Source organism: Silene latifolia, chromosome 9 (assembly GCF_048544455.1).
Source record: "Silene latifolia isolate original U9 population chromosome 9, ASM4854445v1, whole genome shotgun sequence".
Taxonomy (NCBI): Eukaryota; Viridiplantae; Streptophyta; class Magnoliopsida; order Caryophyllales; family Caryophyllaceae; genus Silene; species Silene latifolia.
The window spans coordinates 36,681,227-36,702,940 of record NC_133534.1 but is presented as its reverse complement, the minus strand read 5'-3'; the positions used below and the strand labels follow the sequence as shown (position 1 = coordinate 36,702,940).

At 38.4% G+C, this 21,714-nt stretch overlaps 1 protein-coding gene and 2 long non-coding RNA genes across 3 annotated transcripts; 1 reads left to right on the top strand and 2 right to left on the bottom strand.

The window, feature by feature from the left end:
• Positions 1-1,694: 1,694 nt before the first annotated feature.
• LOC141600870 (F-box protein CPR1-like) lies at positions 1,695-2,912 on the bottom strand. The gene has a single exon (XM_074421128.1). It carries the CDS (start codon positions 2,910-2,912, stop codon positions 1,695-1,697), a length of 1,218 nt encoding a protein of 405 aa, XP_074277229.1.
• Positions 2,913-3,872: 960 nt separating this feature from the next.
• Positions 3,873-6,746, top strand: LOC141602595 (uncharacterized). Its single transcript, XR_012524547.1, has 4 exons — positions 3,873-5,335; positions 5,570-5,719; positions 5,843-5,945; positions 6,467-6,746. It is a non-coding gene; the product is annotated as an uncharacterized LOC141602595 (long non-coding RNA).
• A 3,868-nt stretch (positions 6,747-10,614) lies between these two features.
• LOC141599591 (uncharacterized) lies at positions 10,615-12,252 on the bottom strand. The gene is made up of 2 exons (XR_012523854.1): positions 12,142-12,252; positions 10,615-11,832 (listed from the first exon to the last, which is right to left on the bottom strand). It is a non-coding gene; the product is annotated as an uncharacterized LOC141599591 (long non-coding RNA).
• Between the last annotated feature and the right edge of the window lie 9,462 nt (positions 12,253-21,714).

The following is a 21,714-nucleotide window of genomic DNA, read 5'->3' as shown; positions in this document are numbered from 1 at the left end:
TACATTCTATTCTACCAAATGTTAGTATGTTACTCTGATCATATTTCTAATACGAGTATACCTTACTCGGCACTAGCTCAGACTCGATTATAAGTTTCATGTCATTTCCTGACTCCTGAGGGTCGATAGTTGGATACAAGTGGGAGAATAATAAATAGATTTTTTTTTTTTTTGTCAGAGAATTATAAATAGAGTTGGATTGACAAAAATTAGCAGTCTCTAAAGAACAATTAGCTAATTTCCGATAGTATAGCATATGAGGGTATAGAGCTGTCCATTGAACTCACGGATTCTGCAATTTTTAGCACATAAGAAGAAATAAGTAAAACCCCATTGAGATATACGATATTATTATGTGTGCATCTGACTTCCCTCCTATGATCCCTATCTAACCTTAGATGGTTTGAACTTTTAAGAACTGTCCGGGCTATTTCTGAAACTGTCTGTCTTATGTCATCCTTTTTAGATCATCGTTCTGTTTTAGTTTTTCTACTTCTTCGGGTTCCGTTTTCGCTCTTAATTCTTTACTTTAATGTGTTTTTGGTACTGCTTTTGACATGGTTATAGCTTATAGTCAAATGATAACTACATTTAACAGAAAAAAAATCGTGATGGTTAGCCAATAAAATCCGTATACCAGACTCCATCGTCACAAGGACTTACAATGTGCACCAACTCCATTCAGATTCGAGTATGTATAGGTGACAGTAAACATAAAGACTTCTGTAAAATTGTTTTGTGGGGGACAGGGACATACAAGGATCGTTTTTTGGGTGAAATATCCTGTAAAAGAGGAAAGTGAGACGGATTCTAATAATTGAGTGCAAACACGGGGGTTCTTAGAATCGTAGGCATTTGAGCTTTGGGTTCGAAAATAAGTTTTACTGAATGTATCGAGCTGTACATTTCCGGAGCTCCATGGGTTATAAGCAAATTTAGAAATACCAAATCACTTTCGTGCCCTATCATCATCGGCTGTTTTCCAGGAGTTATAAATACGAGTAGCATAGGTACATATACGGGTGATTTGAACACAATTTTACTATCCTAATTAAGATGGCTGAGAAATGAGAAATTAGTCTTATCTACATATGGAAACAAACTTAGCTTGAAAAAAAAGTAATATTCTCTTCTTCACCCATGACAGCACTACTTCACTAGCAGAAGCACATCCAACACCGAAAAATTTTGGTTAAGAAAAAACCACATATTGAACAAAGAAAAGGCTTCATTGGACAAACCAGGTAGACGATATTGTCAGCCAGTCAGGTTCCATGCAAACTTGCACCAGTTAATTGTTAGACTCGGTTACCACCTCGCGCGCGAGCTGGCTTCTAATGATGGACAACAATAGGTAGGAACTTGAATTTAAACAAAAATTAATTAGAAGTCGTAGCAAACAACTGCGCTAACAATACCACTGGGTTAAAACTTAAAAGTAGAGTAAAAGCATAAGTTTGATAGTTTGATTAAATTCAAGTCTTCAAAGGGATTAAACATCTGATGCGGTTCGACCAGAACACCATAGTAAACGATTTCAAGAAAGTTAGCTCGCCAAAAGCTGACCAGACGGGGAGAACCTATGCAAAACTGAACTTAACCACAGCAAAAAAAAGCTGACAAGCATGAGGATGACCATGCGAACTCAACATAAGTATACATGTAATGCATTCCTCTAATTCTTCCTCTGGGATTTATTTACCCATCAAATCATCCTGGTTTCTTAGTAACAAATCCAACTGCGTGGTTTGGTCTTCAATTCCTATTCCTTCCTTAAACAAAACCATGCTCTCTACATAAGTAGACAAATAATATGAGTGATCTGCAATTATCTCTCTTAATGTTGTCTCACTGTGTGTTACTCGATCAATTGAAACAACCAAGTTCTTCTCTAGGGTAAAAATAGCACCACCAAAATTCACCATGATAACTTCCCCATATTTTCTAAAACCAAAAGCCTTTGGCATTTCACGTGGACGTAAGTTACCAATATCGAGATCAAAAGTCTTCGTCCAAGATTTAACAACTCCATATTCTTTCATAAGCCATATGCTACAAGTCTGAATTGCATCATTGTAGTTCCACTTAATCAAAGTCAACATTCCGTTACACTCATGGATAAACAAGTCCAAGATCCGTGAAAATTTTGCCTTGGTCTCTTGTAAAATTCTTGGCAGTTGTATGATCTCAAAACACTCCGTAGACATATCAAATTTGAGGATCACATTTTCATCATTTGGACTCACAAAACGCGAACCAACCCAATGAACGGAACCATTAAGAAAACATGAGGTATAACCACCACAGTAGACCAGTTTAATTGAGTAGCAAGGACCAACACCGATAACCCTCCAGCACCCAGATTTCAAACTATAAACCTCAATTTGTGTGGCCTGAAATTCAGGACCCAGGTCTACAACTCGAACCACCTTGTAATCATCCGAAATAGAATCAAACCCAAACCCACAAGCAGACTCATAGCCACCATATTTTTCAAATACGAATATAGGGCGAGGAACGTGAACAAACTTCCTTATAGATGGATTCCAAAGTATAATAAGAGTACCCTCAGTGCGATAATCATTAACCAAGCATAGAACACCGTTTACACAACCCGCCACAGTAAACCACTCATTAGGATAATTGAGGAAAGGGACAAGCAAGCCTTGGTTTTGGAAGCCGGAAAAAGTGTCATTGTCAGGTTCAAAATGATACTTTTCTTGATTGTTTTGCGTAAAATAACGAAGTAACAAGTGGGAATTGGTGTGTTGTGGAATGTGATCGGAGATAAAATCACGACTAGTAATTAAAGAGAGGAATGATTTAGATAAAGTAGTGCATTTAATTAGGGTTTTTACAGGTAATCTGTGTAATATATCAGTGCTGATTTCAGTAGGCAAATTATCCCACATTTTTGCAGGAAATTAAAAGGGTGTGGGTTTGGAAAATAAAGGAAGTAAATTAAAGATTGAAGATGAGGAGAACTTACTGCTTGGGACTTGAGAAGTTGGGAGTCTTGAGAAGTTGAGAGCATTCAGAGCAAAAGTGCGAGACTGCGAATGACTGTTGGCAACATATAGGTGACTTTGATTCGGGTCATGTTGCCGGACTTGGTCTAGAATATTTTTCGGGTGTGGATTCCAAAAGTTTCGTCCGCGGTGGGTCGTGGGGAACGGGTGTGGGTACAGTGAAGCCTTCCCCCCCATCCCGTCCTGCTTCAATGACATTGGGATCCGTACGCGGCTATGCGTAGACTTTCACTCACTGTTAGACCTGGTAAATGGGTCAATCATGTCGGGTTCGGGTCAGGCCAATTCGGGCCTTTTATTGATTTCGGATTAATTTTGGTCGGGTCAGGTAATTTCCATTTTGGGCCTGTTTCGGGTCAAGCGGTCCGAGTTATTTTGGGTCGGGTCATTTTCGGGTTAATGAATAAGAGAGAAGAATACATTTCAAGTCTTTTTGGGTCAATAGAGTTACGGGTCATTTCCAGTCGGGTCAAATACGGGTCAAGAAAGCTCGGGTGGGACAAGGTCAATTAAGATTTTGGGTCACATTCAGGTGGTGTAGTTCGGGTCAATTTCAAATCTCGAATCGGCCTTTTCAAGTCGGGTCGGGTTGCAATGTTGCATTTAACAGGTCTACTCACTACCTATATCCTTAATCCTTAATCCTTAACTACTAAAAAATGTGCAAAGTACTCCTTTTGGTTCTCTTATGAACAGTGCACCCCTTATGAACAGTCGGGAATAGTGTTTTGATGAATCTGAGCCGCTCATTCCCATTGTTACTCAACCTTCATCCAAACCACTCATTCAATCCCCTATTTACTAAATGAATAGGCGAAACTCCAATTTTTCCCGCCTAAAACATAGTTCTATAAATGTGTGTAGAATTAATCAGTTTTTAAATGTAGTACTTCTGTTGATGACGATTGTTCTATGCAAACTAACTCAATGTTAAAACTACACAGAAGTATAACCATAATGCACCTGTAAGAATTTCCTAAATCTTTTGAGGTTTTTAGCCTTTCGCACAGTAGCTCAAGTTAGCCCGAACTCAGTTGCATCATAACCCCTGAAAATAGCAGGACACGTATAAACCGCATGAGGTTGAATTAATCTTAGAAGCAAATTATGTGGAATATATATCTATGAGAGTTCAGACTAAATTGGTCAAATCACCAGTTAAGGTGATTGTGGTGTGTGAAATAAACTGCCAAAGTCACAGGCTTAGGTAGGTGTAGAAACAGGGCTTCAAATATGGATTTGTCTTCGAGGGTAAATAAATAATGACTTGCACCTCCGGATAGCATTTTAAACTTTTGTGGACATGTGTATGTTGTGTGTCCCTATAAATAGCATACCTTCACCCTTCATGCACACTCACTCCCACACTCAAATTAGTTACCCATTTCCTAATGTTATACTGACAACAGAAAACTTTTTAAAACTTGAAACCTGCAACTAAAAATAAGGCAAGAATCACAAAATGCCTGAACAGTGTGTTTTTGAATTGTTTAAGGAATGTCTAAATCAAGTAAGTGTGTAGTTAAGACTTAAGGTCATGTGGGGTGCAAAATCTCATATGAGATGGTCTTAGGCTTAAGTCGGCCTCCTTTGGTGCCATATTGTTCATTTTAGTATAACGACACTCTGTTGTAAGTCTATGATCGTTTTAGACAAATATGTCTTGCTTTTTATTTGTGAATTGAAAGTGAATATTTCGCTCCTTTTTACCACGAAATAGTGAACAATTTTTATCACGGGTCGTTTGGAAATAGTCTTCCTGTCATTATACTGGGTAAATGTTGTGTATATCTGACCCCTCTTACCACGTCATTTGCAAGAGCCTTCGAGACATTGGATTAATGTTGTAGTAGTAATGACATTGGCAGAAAAGGAAGAGTAAAAGCCAATTCTTTACTGAAATTACAGATTAAAGGGCTGGCATTTAGAGCATCTGAGCATATAAGAACTGCAAACCTTGTGTGGGGGGAAATGACAACCTACGGAGTTACGAGGAGTCTAATGGAGGCGTTTTAGTTTTGTCAGGGAGTTCCATTATAGTAATCATAGGGCAGATTCCAGGCTGCAGTGACAAGAAGGATGTAGGGGGAAGGAGCTGGACAGTAGGGTTATGGTTAAAGGGTAGGGGATGGGGCTGTCGAGTAGTGCGGAGGCGATGCCAGTGTCAATGAGTGGGAGGACGGAATCAATGGTTTTCATGGAGGATGAGGCTAAGAAGTGGGTTTCTCAGGCTGAGCCTGGTGTGCTTTATCACTTTCGTTTCCGTTCCTCAGGGGTGTTAATGATCTCAAGCGCATTCGGTTCAGGTATAATCGCTTTTTTTACGCTGACCTTTTTCTACAGCAATACAATATTTGCACATAAACCTCTCAATACTTGTACCAATAAGTTAAACCTTCCAACCAACGCCTGAAACATGCTATATTACGGTTTGGTAACAAGCATGCTGCCTTCTGTAATTGTGTTTTATAAGGTTGTTAGTCATCTTTCTTTCTTTCCCCCCCCCCCCCCCCTGAAAACCAATCTATTTGTTTGTCCAGACTTGAGCTCTTCAACAAATGGCAAGCGCGAAGATGTGATGAAGTTATGGAACTTTATAATGTTCAGAAGTTCCATAACTTTATAATGTTCAGAAGTTCAGTCAATAGACGATAGCAGCGCTGCCACCCCTTCTGATCTTTGAAGATCAGGTGAGAAATCAGTGTTTACTGTTAAAATCAATGGTGTTCTGGAGAAAACATGCTTCTACATATATCAACTATGTGTCGAAAAATCTATACTTTACTGCGATAACTGATTTTAAAATGATGCAGAAGTGGGACCTTCTGTCAATAGAATGGTCAGGCAAGCTTCAGGACCTCCTGTACAAGAACTTGGCATATTAACTAGACTGTGGCAATTAGTGAACGATAAAAGGTACTAAATCAGCAATATTCTTAGCCTTCATCGTATAAATATATGGTATAATTTTTTGAATGAAAACGAGGCGGATTTAGGCTTTGAATCATTAAGGAAGAGAAGTATGATAGACTTAGCCTACATTTTTAAGTTCATTAGTTTATTTTTAAAGTCGTCACCAAAATTAAAAGTTTAGATTTGAGGTTCACATGGTAACTTCTGAGACATCCCATAAGTAGTTCATTGATTTCTTTTTATGGTAGCCAATAGAAATGCAATCCAAGCAACGTTTCTAGAGTGAACAGTGCAAAGGATTGTTTTGAATGTGTTCATGGGGGGAAAACACATTGTCAGTCATGGTTTTAAAAAAAAAACAAAAGAAAACCTATTCGTTTTTTTTCCTTTATTTTGAAATATTATTAATCTCATTGCTTAGTGTCACGGTTAATAATAGGAACACACTCTGTACTTTAAGAAAGTTTTATCTCTAACAGAGTTTTCCATATCATTTTTTATCTAATCTACATTTTCCTAAACAGGTACAATCATGAAGATGGATCTTATTATGAAGATTGTGAACTTGAAGACTCCAGTCACCATCGTCTAAACACCGCCGCTACCCCCACAGCTAAACTCCTACGAAGATCGAATCTTGAAAGGCGACCAAATTTGAGATGACTATGTTAATTACTAATTCCCTCTTTTATTTGTAATAAAGTTGTTTGATGGAGTGCTCTACTTGTCCATTTATGTGAGTATAATATAAGCTTTGTAAACATTTTTTTATCATTCTCAAAGTCTTGGTTACTTTGGATCTTCTCTAGGTTTGTAATCCATTGGGGAACCAACATTTGGCTATCGAGGAGAAGTCTTGTAATAATACTTGGAATATAAAGAGACGGACAACTTTCTATAACTTGTCCATTTATGCGAGTACAATATGAAGTTCGACTTCAAATTATGGGTTTTTATACCTTTTAATGACTTATCCAGATTTTGTTTGCAAGAAGGTAGATGTCCTAAAAGTTCAATTGTTATGTAACAACTTTGGAGGAGGGTTCATCTTAATAAGAGTTTTAAGGGATTATATCTAAAAAAGAAAAGTCAATTGCTTGCACTTGTACTTTAATCATAAACAATCAACAAGAAGAGTTTGAAACTTTAAAACGATGAAATAGATGAAATACGTGAGTAAGATGATGGATCGAGTCGGATTTATTAATACTACCCCCATTTCTTTTAACATTATGTTCCAACCGCTACTAGAGTGCTCGGGTGAAGGTGTTGTACCCAATTAGTTGGACCTCATAGTAACTGAACCTTTTATCATTAGCACTCATTCACATTAATACAATCGGAAATGAATGATAATGTAACCCAACAGAATGCCGCACCCGTTAGGGTGCGGACCACCAACTAGTTAGAAAAAGGTTGATAAATGATAACATAGGTAGTACTGTAGATGGTTTAACATCTTTATCTACATTACAAAACATGACACATAGACTTGCTTCATTCCACACCAATATTTTCCGTCTGTTGCCATTGGGTACAAACCATGGATGAACGCATCATCATCTTGTTAAAATTAGCTAATTTTCTACGGAGTACTTGAATAAGTTAATCAATCAGTCTTATTGGACACTATCCGTCTAAAACGGTAGACGGACAGTGGCCCTCTCACAAAATGCAAGTGGGGATTAATACTTTCCAAATACTCGGTAACTTGTAATGAGAAATGTAATGGTAGACTAGGTTGCACGGACACTCCTCCTAATCGCCGTGTCGGTCACCCGTGTCGGACACGACACTCGTCGGACACACGTCAAAACGTGTCGAACACCTGTAAAGTCGTGTCTAACTTTCATCTTTTATTTGGGCACGTGTCCGACGCGTGTCCATGGTATTTTGAGCCGTGTCTATGGTATTTGAACACACCTTCAAACGGAAAGTTGAATTTAAGGTAAATGGCGTGAATTGTTATATGGTTGAATTTGGTGGGCAAATGATGTTCTTTAGACAAGTAATGAGATGTCGAAATAGATTGATTATAAGTTGGTTTTTGGTTTTAGAAATGAGAATAAGTTATATTTAACGTCAAATTTTACCTTCATTTATTTAAATTTAATATCAAATACTTTTTCAAAAATAAAATCACACATATATAACTACAAAATATATATTTTATTAAATTTAAATAACGTGTCCCGTGTCCTAAATTTCATGGGATGTCGTGTCACGTGTCCGTGTCGTGTCCGTGTCCATGTCCATTTTGGTGCTACCTAGATGGTAGATGTACTTTCATACTACTAGACATAATATAAGAAGCATACATATATGGATCTTCGTACTTCTATAATTTAGATCAGACCATCTGCTTCGCAGTGTCTCTCGGTAAGCAACTGGATGGTACATGTAAGGATGGACAAAAATGAAACATGGGAAGTACTTTGTATAACGATTTTAAATTATCTACTCGTATTAAGTACTCCGTATAAAATTATAAATGATCACTTGTTTTAGTAAATTACTTTCCTGTATAGCTGTATCTTCCTCATTAGTAGACTACTAATAGTAACAGTAATTCAAAACTTCAGATTGTTTCGTGAACGTTTTCAGTAATAAATTAATATAGAAGCACGCTCTATCATACTTTTGTATAATGCGCCCTAGCAAATATCATGCAGTACAAATTCTTGATTAAGACCGTTGTAAGTTAAGACGCACTCACAATCGATTTAAATAAAACAAAATTAAAGGAAGGTTTGTGAGAGATCTTAACTTAAGACGGTCTTAAGAGTGTAAGATCTACTGATCGTGCAAATACAACTCAAATATATAAACATGGCAATCATATTATTAGAAAAAAAAATGCAAAAACAACTAGCACAATGGTAGATATATCCACACACATACAAGTATGGAGAATAGCAAGTATACTGTATATATAGTAGCCCTTGGAAGATCAAATACAATCCAAAGGCGAGCTAACTATGGGATTGCAGCATCATAATAAACTAGCTGGTCACATATATAACAACCATCTTGTACAGATGCTCAATTTCAAGGCTTAGCAGGGTGCTCCGGCACAACAGGTTTGGGCAGTTCTGGAATCTCCGGCTTTGGTAGTTCAGGCACCTCTGGCTTTGGTAATTCAGGAACCGTGGGCTTGGGGAGCACAGGCACTTCTGGATTGGGAAGCTCTGGGACCTCGGGCTTAGGGAGCTCTGGCACTACAGGCTTGGGTAATTCATGGACCTCGGGTTTAGGAAGCTCTGGCACTTCTGGCTTAGGCAGTTCAGGGACCTCGGGTACTTTGAGCTTGGGTAATTCAGGGACCTTTGGCTTAGGAACCTCGGGCACTTGTGGCTTAGGCAGCTCAGGGACTACTGGCTTGGGAAGCTCGGGAATTTCGGGTTTTGGCAATTCAGGAACCTCGGGCTTAGGTAACTCGGGTACTTCTACTTTGGGGAGCTCAGGCAATTCAGGTTTGGGCAGTTCGGGAGCGTCTATAAGACGACGAGCTGCCACAACGTTTGTAATACTGCTTGATAAGCAGGAAATGACTACAAACATTAGTAACATGAAATGGGAACGTGTGGCCATAATCGAAAAAACAGTTATACAAATTTGAAGGGGAGTTGATTAAGGTTGTATAAGTAGAGAATGTGTTGCTAATAAACCTGAAATTATGAAGTGTATTTATAGATGTTATATTAAGGAGTTTGGTGAGAAGTAGGTTTGTACATTGCTCAACTTCCTATCTAAACTTGAAAAAATAAAACACCTGGCAATGCAGTATACACTTAACAATTTCAAAGCATCCAAAATCCATAATATAAAAATTGTCAAAAGGTATTTAAACAGCGTAATGGTTTGGATTTCGTTAATTTTCTATGGAGATAGCCACATAATATAAAAATTGTCAAAAGGTATTTAACCATGGAAGAATAGAGTTCAGGAGTATTGGCCTACAAAATCCATATACCAGACTCCATCGTCACAGGGACTTAAGACGTGCACCAACTCCATTCAGATTCGATTACAGCGGACAGTAAACATAAAGACTTCTGTAAATTGTTTTACCCAAGTGCCCAAGAAAGGTATAATAGAAATCTTGCATAACTTGACTTAAATTCCACAACAGCATACGATAATATTAACTCAGTTCCTTAAAAGCTCCCGTCAACGCCAAATAAGGGGCTCGGATATACATGACCTTACCATTGTGTTAATACCACAAAGACGTTTCTGAACGACCCAATGAGAATTGCGTCAAGCACTACAAGTTCCCATACACAATCTGAATAATTATGTCCACAAATTTATCAAGAAAATAGATAGGCATCTACTAATGTATACCGTATCTACATCAAACACAACTAATCTCACTAAAATGCTAGCGGAAACAAGCTAAATGCCTAAATGGGAGACACTCAGACACTGAACCAATAATGAGCAATAACTGTTCTTTACTATAGTAAAATAGATAACTACTTCGTACTTTGAATAACCGGGTAGTCTATCATATTCCAGCGGAGTTCTCGGGTTCCACGCAAACATGTATTTGTTGATCAGGCTTCTAATGACGGACAACAATAATTAGGAAATAGCAATAATAAGGAACTTGAATTTAAACAGAAACTTAACTTGAAGTCGTTAGCAAACAATTGAACTAATATTTCGGTTAGAAGTAGAGTAAAAGCATAAGTTTGATAGTGTGATTACATTCAAGTCTTCAAAAGGATTAAACAATTTTGAGAAAGTTATCTTGCCAAAAGCTAACCAGACGAGGAGGACCTTCCCAAAGGCGCAAAGCTGAACATAACACCACACTAAACGATTTTGAGTAACTTCCGACGCCAAAAGCAAACTCAGCCTACCTATACTATGTAATGCATTCCTCTGGGTTTCTTTTCCCTATCAAATCATCATGTTTTCTTAGTTGTAACAAATCCAACTGGGTGGTTTGTTGTTCAATTCCTTTTCCTTCCTTAAACAATACCATGCTCTCTACATAAGTAGACAAATGAAATGAGTAACAATCTACGCGCATTTCGCTTAGTGTTGTCATACAGTGTGTTACTAGATCAGTTGAAACGATGACAGTTTCACTTCCGCGTCTGGCAGAAATATTATGACCACCACTCACCATGATAAATTCCCCATTCTTTTTAAAACCAAGAGTCCTTGGCATGCCATATGGATGTAACTCAGCAATATTGAAATCAAACATCTTCGTCCAAGATATAACGACCCCATCTTCTTTCATAAGCCATGCACTACAAGTCTTAATTTCACCATCGTAGTCCCGTTTAATCAAAGTCAAATTTCCCTTACACTCATGGATAAAAAAGTCCAAGGTCCCTCCAAATATTAACCCGGTGTCTTGTAAAATACTAGGCAGTTGTATGGTCTCAAAACTCTCTGTAGACATATCAAATTTGAGGAGCACAGTTTGAGGCTTTGGACTCCTATAAGGCGTGCCAAGCCAATAAACAGAACCATTAATGAAACGAGGGGTATACCTGCAGCTGTACTGTTTAATTGAGTAGCAAGGACCAACACCGATAACCCTCCAGCTCCCAAATTTCAAACTATAGACCTCAACTTGCGTTTCGGAGCTCACCTCATAACCACTAAGTTTTACGAGTCTAACCACCTTGTAATCATCCAAAATAGGATCAAAACCGAAGCCACAAACAGACTTATATGGACCATATGTTTCATACACCATAATAGGGCGAGGAACGTGAACAAACTTTCAAATAGAGGGGTTCCAAAGTATAATAAGAGTACCCTCTATTTGAAAGTCATTAACCAAGCAAAGAACACCGTTTACACAACCCGCCACAGTAAACCACATATCAGGATAATTAAGGAAAGGGACAAGCAATCCTTGAGTCTGGAAGCCCGAAAAAGTGTCATCGTCAGCGTCAAAACGGTACATTTCTTGTTTATCGTGGGTAAAATAACGAAGTAACAAGTGAGAATTGGTGTGTTGTGCAATGTGATCGGAGATAAAATCATGACTAGTAATTAAAGAGAGGAATGATTTGGACAAAATAGTGCATTTAATTAGGGTTTTCACAGGCAATCTGTGTAAAATGTTGGTGCTGCTTTCAGTAGGTAAAATATCCCACATTTTTGTAGGAAATTAAGTAAATTAGGGGCGTGGGTTTGAAATTAAAGATAAAAGAAGAGGAGAGTTTACCTGTTTGGGAGTGTTCGGAGCTGACTGTTGATGGAAATGGACAAAGAGAGTAGTAGTGCGAAAGACGGTAACAAATATGTTACTTCCTCCTATTTTTTCGGGTTGAGTCCTAATATTACATAGTGCACTCAAACTTTTCATTTTTCTACGTGATGCCTCTGACTTTTTAAAACATCATGTAGTAACCCTAATTGTTTTCATTATCACTAAGTACACCCCTAAACTTTATTTTCCGTCTATTAAACTCAATTTTAGGCATTAATCGATGATGACTTGACGCGTAATTAGAAACATCATTTATTATCCCATGACATATGGACTCTATTAGGCTCAATATCCATCTCGATCCTAATATTTATTGATATATATGGGCTAAAAAAATTTTGACGGAAAATTTATTGATCCCATGCCAAATTATCACTTCCAAAGATGGATATTGAGCTAATAAGTCGCTATGTCATGAGATGATAAATGACGAAGCTTGTTCTGCAGCGTCAAGTAATCAATTAACGCCTAAAAAAAGCGAGTTAATTGACGGAAAATAAAGTTTAGGGGTACAATTAGTCATAATAACAACAATTAGGGGTCACATGTATGTTTTAAAAAGTGTAGAAAATGCATCTATAAAAATCAAAAAATTGAGGATCTGTATATAGAATATCCCTTTTTTTTTTCTTTCCTTCTCATTTGTTGTTTCAGTCTTTGAGATCGTACTATAATTTTTGGCCACGGGTTCTTAAAACGGCAATTGTTTTTCCAAACAAAAGATCTCATAAGACAATCAACTTGAAAAAAAAATCCTTACTTATGAACTCGTAACCATGAGAAATAGTCAGTTAAAGTTTATTTGGTTAAAAACGTTTGACCGACCATTACTCTTGCAACAAATTGAGAAGGCAACAGTATTTTTTTTTTTCAACTCAAAAATCTTGTAAAGACGATCGATTTGAAAAACTAAAATCCTTGCGTTCTGAACTCATGACCATGAATTATAAGCCGTCAAAGATTTTTAGTGGAAAAAGAAGAGTACCCCCTTAGAAACCCAAAAAATCAATCAAAGTCACAAGGTGAAAACCTCTCACAAAACAGCTAGTCTTGCTTGTGACCGGCTAATCTCATCACAAGCTTGTGACCTCTCACAAAAAGGTAGAGGGGACAAGGTGGGGCACCCTCCATATGCTTCCCACTCACCTCTCAATGGGTATTTTGTGAGAGGAAGCGGTATTTGTCACAAGCTTGTGACGGATATCGCTCGTCTTCAATGAGATTTTGTGCTCACAAAAAGGGAGAGGGGATAAGGTGGGGCACCCCCATGTGCTTCCCACCCACCTCTCAATGGGTATTTTGTGAGAGAAAACGGTATCTGTCACAAGCTTGTGACGGATATCGCCGTCTTCAATGAGATTTTGTGAAAATCAATAGGGTCAGGCTCAGGTTATACAGCTAGTCTTGCTTGTGACGGTTTAATCCCGTCACAAGCTTGTGACCTCTCACAAAAAGGGAGAGGGGACAAGGTGGGGCGCCCCCCATGTGCTTCGCACTCACCTTTTGTGAGAGGAAATGGTATCCGTCACAAGCTTGTGACGAATATCGTCCGTCTTCAATGAGATTTTGTGCAGGTTATAAGCTTCTACTTTCTACCACCAGGCCATGCGGGCCTACTAGCGTAACCCTTATTGGGCTGGTTCAGGGCCAACATTTTCATAGCTGGACCCATTTGAGCCGGTCCACCATTGGCTCATGGTGTGGGCTCAAGGCTTCTCCCCTACAGCCTGACCCAACCTCTAGCCTGACTCGATCCCCCAACCCGGTCCACTATCCCCTTCTAACCATGTAGATTATCCCATAAATTTAAAGTATTTTCTCAACTTACGAGCTATTTTTACATGTCTCATATTTCTTCTTATATGAGATGACAATAAGTATAATAATAATTATTAACTAAGGAATTATGTACAACAAAATAAGGAACTAAGTGGGATTTCATACCAAAACTAGTTTTAAACCCGTGCAAAAAATACACGGGTTGTAATAGAATTTGCAAAAATTTGCCACTTAAATTTAGACCTAGCAAATAGGTCAATCGACTTGGGTTTGGGTCGGGTCAATATTGGGTTTGCAAGAGTTTGAGTCGGGTTGGGGCTGGTCATTTTTGTTTCAGGTAATTTTCGGTTCCACTATTATCGAATTAAACGGATAATAATCAATGTGCAGCAATAAACATTCGGGTTGGGTTATATTTGATCGGGGAATTTGAGTTCGTGTCAAGCTTGAGTCTTGAGTTCGGGTGTCATGTCGGATATAGATCAGGTTATACGGGTTGGATCAGTTTTGGCGGTTTACGTAAACTTACACCAAATACTTAACTCATCTTCGAGACGGGAATATAAACACGCAGTTAACATTGTTTAACACCTAAAAACTAAAGTTTAAAATATGAAAAGAAAAAAATCTGAAAACCCGCAAAAGAAAAATTAAAAGTTAAATGGAATTTGTGGACAATGGACCCAATCAACCAAACCGCCCAATTCACCCTCATATTATATTTTTGGGCTCAAACCCTCCAATTAACCCTTTACATATAAGACATTATTAATTAATCCTCCTACTTTTAAGTTTTAACCCTAACTCTCTCACATTTTGCTCATCACTTCTCTCTCTCAGATCTCACTCAATCTTTCATAAACCAAATCGTCTTATTTTATTTATAATCCTGTCTCAATCTCCCTCTCTCACAATTATCCCTCTTCTAATCCACAAAAGTTCATAAGCCGTTCAATTTTAGCGTTCAATCGACATGAAGAAATTTAATTTAGAAAGTAATTGATGTAAAGTCATGTATAAGTATTCTTTAAATAATTGATAAATTTAACCTTAAGATCTTTTAAAAAAGATGAAATCTATCTAATATAAAAGCCAGGTTTTTTCAAGGCTTCCCACCATGTTCTATACACCATTTAATTACCCTCTCTCCTCTCATCTCCTCCACCCAATTCAAATCTGAAAAATTACTCCGAAGAAAACTATTTTGAGTTTATTTTGCACGGTTTTTTATAATAAAATCAATGTATTAATACTCCGTATAATCTAAGCTAATCTAATTTGAATTATTATAATCTAATTCTTTTAAATGATCTCAAAAAAGTGATTACAAATATTTAACATCTAAAAATTACTTTTTTTTTTTTGAAAAAATTGTTTTAAAATCTTCAAAAAAATCCGGAAGCTAAATTTAACAATTTATTTCAAAAAATTCTATTTAAAAATCATGTAACTCAGTATAGGAAAAACATGCCATTAAAGCATAAAAAACTTATATAAAAATAAGATTTAGGAATTTAATTGATAACTATTCTTCAGAAAATATCCAAGTCATTTAAATTTAATAGATTTGATTTCCGTTCTTAGAAATACTCTATTGTTTTGTCAAAATAAAATAAAAAAAAAAACTTCAAAAAAGGGGAAGATTACATTCAAAATATGGGATTTTTTTAAATTAACGAAAATAAGTTTTAAATATATGAAAAAAACAATTTAAACATATTATAGGCAACTAAATAAAAATAAAGAATTTTATTTAAAAACACATACTTACTTATATTGAGTAATTTTATTTAAAAAAACAATATTCATTAGATCTATGATATTCACTAATAATTTTATAAAAAATAAAAAATCAACTTTTAAGAAAATAACCATCAAATCTATGAGAAATTGAATAGAAAAAAATCACAGAAACATGAACAAAAAATGAAACAAACATAGCTGAGAGTAAGAGAGATTGACAATTGGGTAAACATTATCGAGTAAGGAGATGATATATTGTTTAAAGAATGAGGATTATAGAGAGAAATTATAGGGACTATGAATCCATGAGATTTACGAGAGATAAAAGTTGAGACGGAAGTGAGAGAATGAGTTTGAGGGAGTGATATAATGACGGTGACTGATGGAGAGCGAGGGAGAAAAAGGCGTGCGAAGTATGTTAGGTTAACATTACTAATTTACTACTCATTAGGTAAAGGTGGGGCCTTTGGCGATATGTACTGGGATTTTAATGGGTTAGTTTGAGGTTGTTTAAGCCTATTTTAATCATATTTAGATTTTGAGCCAATAATTTGTTATTGAACTTATTTAGATTGACACGAATTATAGAGTAAGACGGATCACCCAGTGAGACGGTTCATTTCTACAAATAAACTATTTATCTAACACTAATAAGTAAGTTATTTTTATATACAACGAAATCGTCTTACCGTGTAAAACCGTCTCATGTAATAACGACTGTATTAATGTTATTTTCTTTACTATATTCAATATTGTCAATTGATATTCTTACTTACTACTCCCTCCAATTCACAATAAACCTCCCTATTTCCTTTTTCAGTTATTCACAATAACATCCCTATTTCCTTTTTTGGTAAGTGTTTGTGTAGTCCAAATTTAATTGTATGGTGGGATAGTGTATTTGTGTGGTCCAAATTTAATTGTATGGTGGGGTAGTGTGTTTCTTTAATTTTTGTGCCAAAATGAAATGAGAGGTTTATTGTGAATTGGAGGGAGTATACTTTTGTATATTTGAATTTTAATATTTCTACATTTTCTCCATACATAATTTAATAATAACAAGTGTTTAACAAGTAACCTCGTACAATTTTTGCACGGGATTAAAACTAGTTTTGCATGAAATTAAGGTTTTTTTTATAACAAAAATGCTCAGATCTGTTGCATGTAGGTCTTTTTGGTTTATCTAAGTGCAGTGTTGTTTTTTGATTTTGTAAAATTTTTGGTCAGAACAAATTTTTCGTTGATTTTAGAAAAGAAAATAATCAAATATACTAAATTTTAATGGTGGGTTTTTTATACCGAGTATAAATCTAATAAAATGCCCTTTATTTAATAAACGAAATACAAATTTTAATTTTATTTATATAGAAAATATTTTTATAGACTGAATATGTTTTGTGACTGGAATCGAGTACAAATTTTATTTGAATTACGGAGTATTATACAAATTCTATGCGGATTCATTCAGGCATATTTGATGATGGGTTAAATGGAAGAGACATAGTAATATGAGAATATTGGTGTATTGATTGGAGAAATTAAATCATCTTAAAACCCACGTCTGATGGATGGTACATGACCTATTGGATTTTTTTTTTCTAAAATTCAAGTAGCCAATAGTAATGTTTTAAATGTTATGTTTTTTATAAATAGAAAATTATATGTAAACTATTCAATGTTTTAAAAAAAAAAAAAAAGTAAAATTTTGGCATGTTAATTTTTACGAGTACGTATTAAATGGGGATAGTCATGTTATTAAAATATTCACTGTAACTCCTTTCATATGTCACATTTTTAATCTGCATTTGACTATTGCTTCAATTAATTAAATGTATTGGTAGTTAATGGCCCTACTACTATGCAAAAGAAAAAAAAAGAAAAAAAAAGAAAAAATGTTGCTCCTAACAAATAGGGACTAATAAAAAGCCTTTAAAAAACCTATTTTTTGTACTATTTAGATTACAACAAAATGAGGAATTAAGGGGGTGTTTGGTTGGAGCTTTTGGAATGGATTGGAAATTTGGAATGGATTCAAGCCATTCCAATATTTGGTTGGAGCATTTTGGAATGGAGTTAGATACCTGATGGATTCTAACTCCATTCCAACCCCCTGGAATCTCATACCCATCTTTCTCCCTCTTTCTCCAACTTCCAACATTCCATCCCACACATTATTATTCTCATTCCCGGATTGAACCAAACAACTTTAAACAGGTATAGGGTTCTAACTCCATACCTCCTTGGAGTTAGAATCCATTCCATTCCATACCTAATGTTTGAAACAAATTCTGTACAGTTGGGGAATTGAATTAGTGGCGATTTCCTTATGGCTTGGGAAGCTCATGAACTTCGGGCATAGGGAGTTCGGGCACTTCGGGCTTAGGCATTTCAGGCGATGTTGGCTTGGGCATTTCAGGCACATCAAACTTAGGTAGTTCAGACTTCAGACGTTGATAGCTTTGGTGCCTCAAACTTAGATAATTCAGGCATCTCGGGCTTCGGGAGCTCAAGTACCACGATTTTTAGCAGCTCAGGTACCTCAACTCTGTTACTGATATGCTACAATGGTAAAAAGAAAAAGGAGCAGTGTTTACTAAAAGAAATTTCTACATTCTATTCTACCAAATGTCACTCTGATGTTATTTCTTAACATATGTTACTCAGACTCTATTATAAATATTTAACAAGGGTGCTTGTTCAAGCAACGGACACTGTTCCGAAAAAAAAAAAATATGTTGTCGTCTAAAATGAATTGTCTAAGTTTCATGTCATGTCCGAGGGTTGACACTTGACAGTCTTTGATCTCCAACAACTGCATGCTATTAAGTCTGTAATCAGCCGAGAACAGTTAGCTTATTTCTAACAGTATAGCATATGAAGGCACAAAGTTGTCCAAAAATCTGATAATAAGTGTTGGCTTACACAAGAACCATTAATTATAACCACATTCATAAGGCATATCTAACTTAAACCTATCTACCTAACTTAAAGATCAAAATAATCAGGGATGGTATCAGCCCTCGGTTAGGACTCTTAGGGCTAGATGTTTAGCTATAATTATTTATGTGCATAGTTATATGCAGCAAAAAGTTGTTGGCGTAGTAGTTGATGGCCGGAAGATTAAGTGACTCATTATGTTCTTTTTTGTATAATTCATTAAAATTTACTCAATGTGACTCATCATGTTCTTTTTGTCTATTCAAAATTTGTCTTAAACGAACTGCTAGAATATGCTTAAATCTGTTACGTCTCCTTTTGAACGACCCTGTATGGGAGTCTCGCTGCCACATGATTTCTGAATTGTCAATGCTATTTCACTAGGATGGAAAGCGGCCCATTCAGTTTTTTTTTTGGAAGAAAGAAGTGCATAAATAAAATCAAGAGAACAAAAGTACACAGAAATCGGGGGAGCGGGGGGGCGGGGGGGGGGGGAGCGGTTCGATAGCCGCTACAAAGTCACTAGTACAAAGGCGAAGAACGAAAGGGGGAGCAACGTCCCAATTAATACAACTGATTGGGGGGGGGGGGGGGGGCGGGGGGAGCGGTTCGATAGCCGCTACAAAGTCACTAGTACAAAGGCGAAGAACGAAAGGGGGAGCAACGTCCCAATTAATACAACTGATGGGGCATATTCTGCACCGCTGACCAAGTCAACATATTGAACAAGGTCAAAGATATCCACAGCAAGTCAACGACTTAGACAGCCTAGCCGATGCAGCCCATCGGCCTGTTAGCTTGGGTCTCGGCGTGACAACCTGCCAGCCGGGACACATACCCCCGTACTCATATCCAAGACCCCTCGGCGGCGAGTCAACATGGCCCGCCGGCCTTCCATAGGTCCCTCGGCCGAGGGGTAGACCAGTCTTTCCACCTGCTAGCCACTTGGCCACTTGGCCACTACGTGACAAAAGGTGAAAGCCTATAAATACTCCTCAACCTTCATTGAGGAAAGGATCCCACAACTTAACCTAAGTACACTATTCATCTGGTAATATCTTCCTTATCTCTCTACAATACATACCTAGCCAAGTAACACAACTTAATCCTTTAAGTTTACTAACTTGAGCGTCGGAGTGAGTACGCTTGGCACAAAACCAAGCCCTCAGTTCGTTCATCGTTGCAGGAGAGGCCGAGAGGAACGATAAAGGCAAGAAGGGTTCAACTCAAGACATTATTCTACAAGCCACGTGTGGTAACGATACTTGCTCTGGAATTACACCCAGAACAATTGGCGCCGTCTGTGGGGAAAGACACTAGAAGCTAGTCACATTCATTCCCAAAAAAAAAAAAAAAAAAAAACAACAAAAACCCATCCAAAAAGCTAAGAAGGTGTCGAAACAACAAGACGTAGTCGTGACCGACGAAACCGCATTCTACCAAGATGATACTTTCAACAATTCTGGAGTCGTGCAGCCCTCCACCGGCGGAGTAATCCAACCAGAGTTCGGGATGCCAATAATACCCGACACGCGCCGCCCGACCAACCAGTCACCATCATGGGACATGTGGTTGACGTAGCAAACCGAAAATGCTCCTGGACCTAATCGATGTCGCCCTCACACCGTCACGCCGACAAGAGCGGCGGAAACCGTCCAGGAGACCAGGGCCCAAAACGTGACTCCGAGAAATTTGAACGGAGCACTAGGAGAAGCTGACCCAGTCAAGACGCCGGGGGAGCCCAAAGTGGGCGCGGTAGACCTAAGTCCTTCCCGCACTCGTGGGAGGACAGCGTCCCCGCCGCACGAACGAGGCTTACCCCAAAGGAGCCAGAGGAGTCCGACTCAACAGAGTTGGAGGAGAAGTCCAAGCCGAAGAAGGAGTCCTTCCCGCTACGAGGAGAGGAGCCGGATTAGGAATGCGAGGAGCCGATCGCCGCGTGTCATTCGACACGTGGTCAGACAGCCCCCCAGCGCCTACGTCCTAGAAGTCCAGGTGCCAACTAAGCTCAAGTTGCCACCTCTATCATACAAGGGAGATAGCGATCCAGTAGACCACGACCACGCCGAGGCTTTCGAGTCTTACATGTCGGTATGGGAGCAGCCCGATGAGGTCTGGTGCCGAGTTTTCCCAACAACTCTGCATGGAATGGCTCAAAGTTGGTACAAGGGGCTTCCCGACGGCTCGGTATACTATTACGCCGACCTAAGGGACGCCTTTCTAGCCCAGTACTCTTGCAACAAGAGAAGGGCCGTAGAGACATCGGACCTCCTAACTATCAAACAGGAGGGAGGCGAGACTCTACGAAGCTATGTGAAGAGGTTCGACGGAAAGGTCCAGCAGATTCGGGAAATCAATCCCGAACTGGCGGCCTTCGCACTGATGAAGGGCCTCCCAAGGGGAGATTTAAAAAATGAGCTCATCAAGTGCGGAGGCCTGGGTTTGGACGCCGCCAGAAAGTTGGCCGACCAAGCCATCAAGGTAGAGGACTATCACAAGACCTGGGTAGGCCCCAGCGAGGCCGAGCACTCAGAAAAGAAAAGCCGCCGGGAGGACAACCCGGACGAAAGACGCCGTGACAACAACGGGTCACGGTCCGATGAAAGACGCCGTGAGAATAATAGGTCACGGTCGGACAGATCCACCAGGAAACAGGACTCGGCGGGCGCCGGGTGGAGTTCAGGAACGTACCACCAGAGGCGGTATAGTGACAAAACCCCTCTCGTCGTATCAGCCGCCGAGGTCTTCGCCCTGAGCAAAAACGAGGGCCAGAAGTGGGAAAGACCCCCCAAGCCAAAAAGCGACGGTGACACGAGCCAGTAATGTGAGTACCACGGCCACACCGGCCATCTAACCAATGACTGCCGGCATCTAAAGAATGCCATTGAAGAGCTGATCCGGAAAGGGAGCCTCGGCAAGTATGTTGCCAAAGGCCAAAAGACTGACGCCGACAGTTCAGGTAAGAAATCCGTCTTCGAACGGATATGAGTGATCCATGTTGTCATCGGGGGCAACGAGAACGGAGGGTTCGCTCATGGGCACAAACGGCACCTGAACGAGCTATACCAG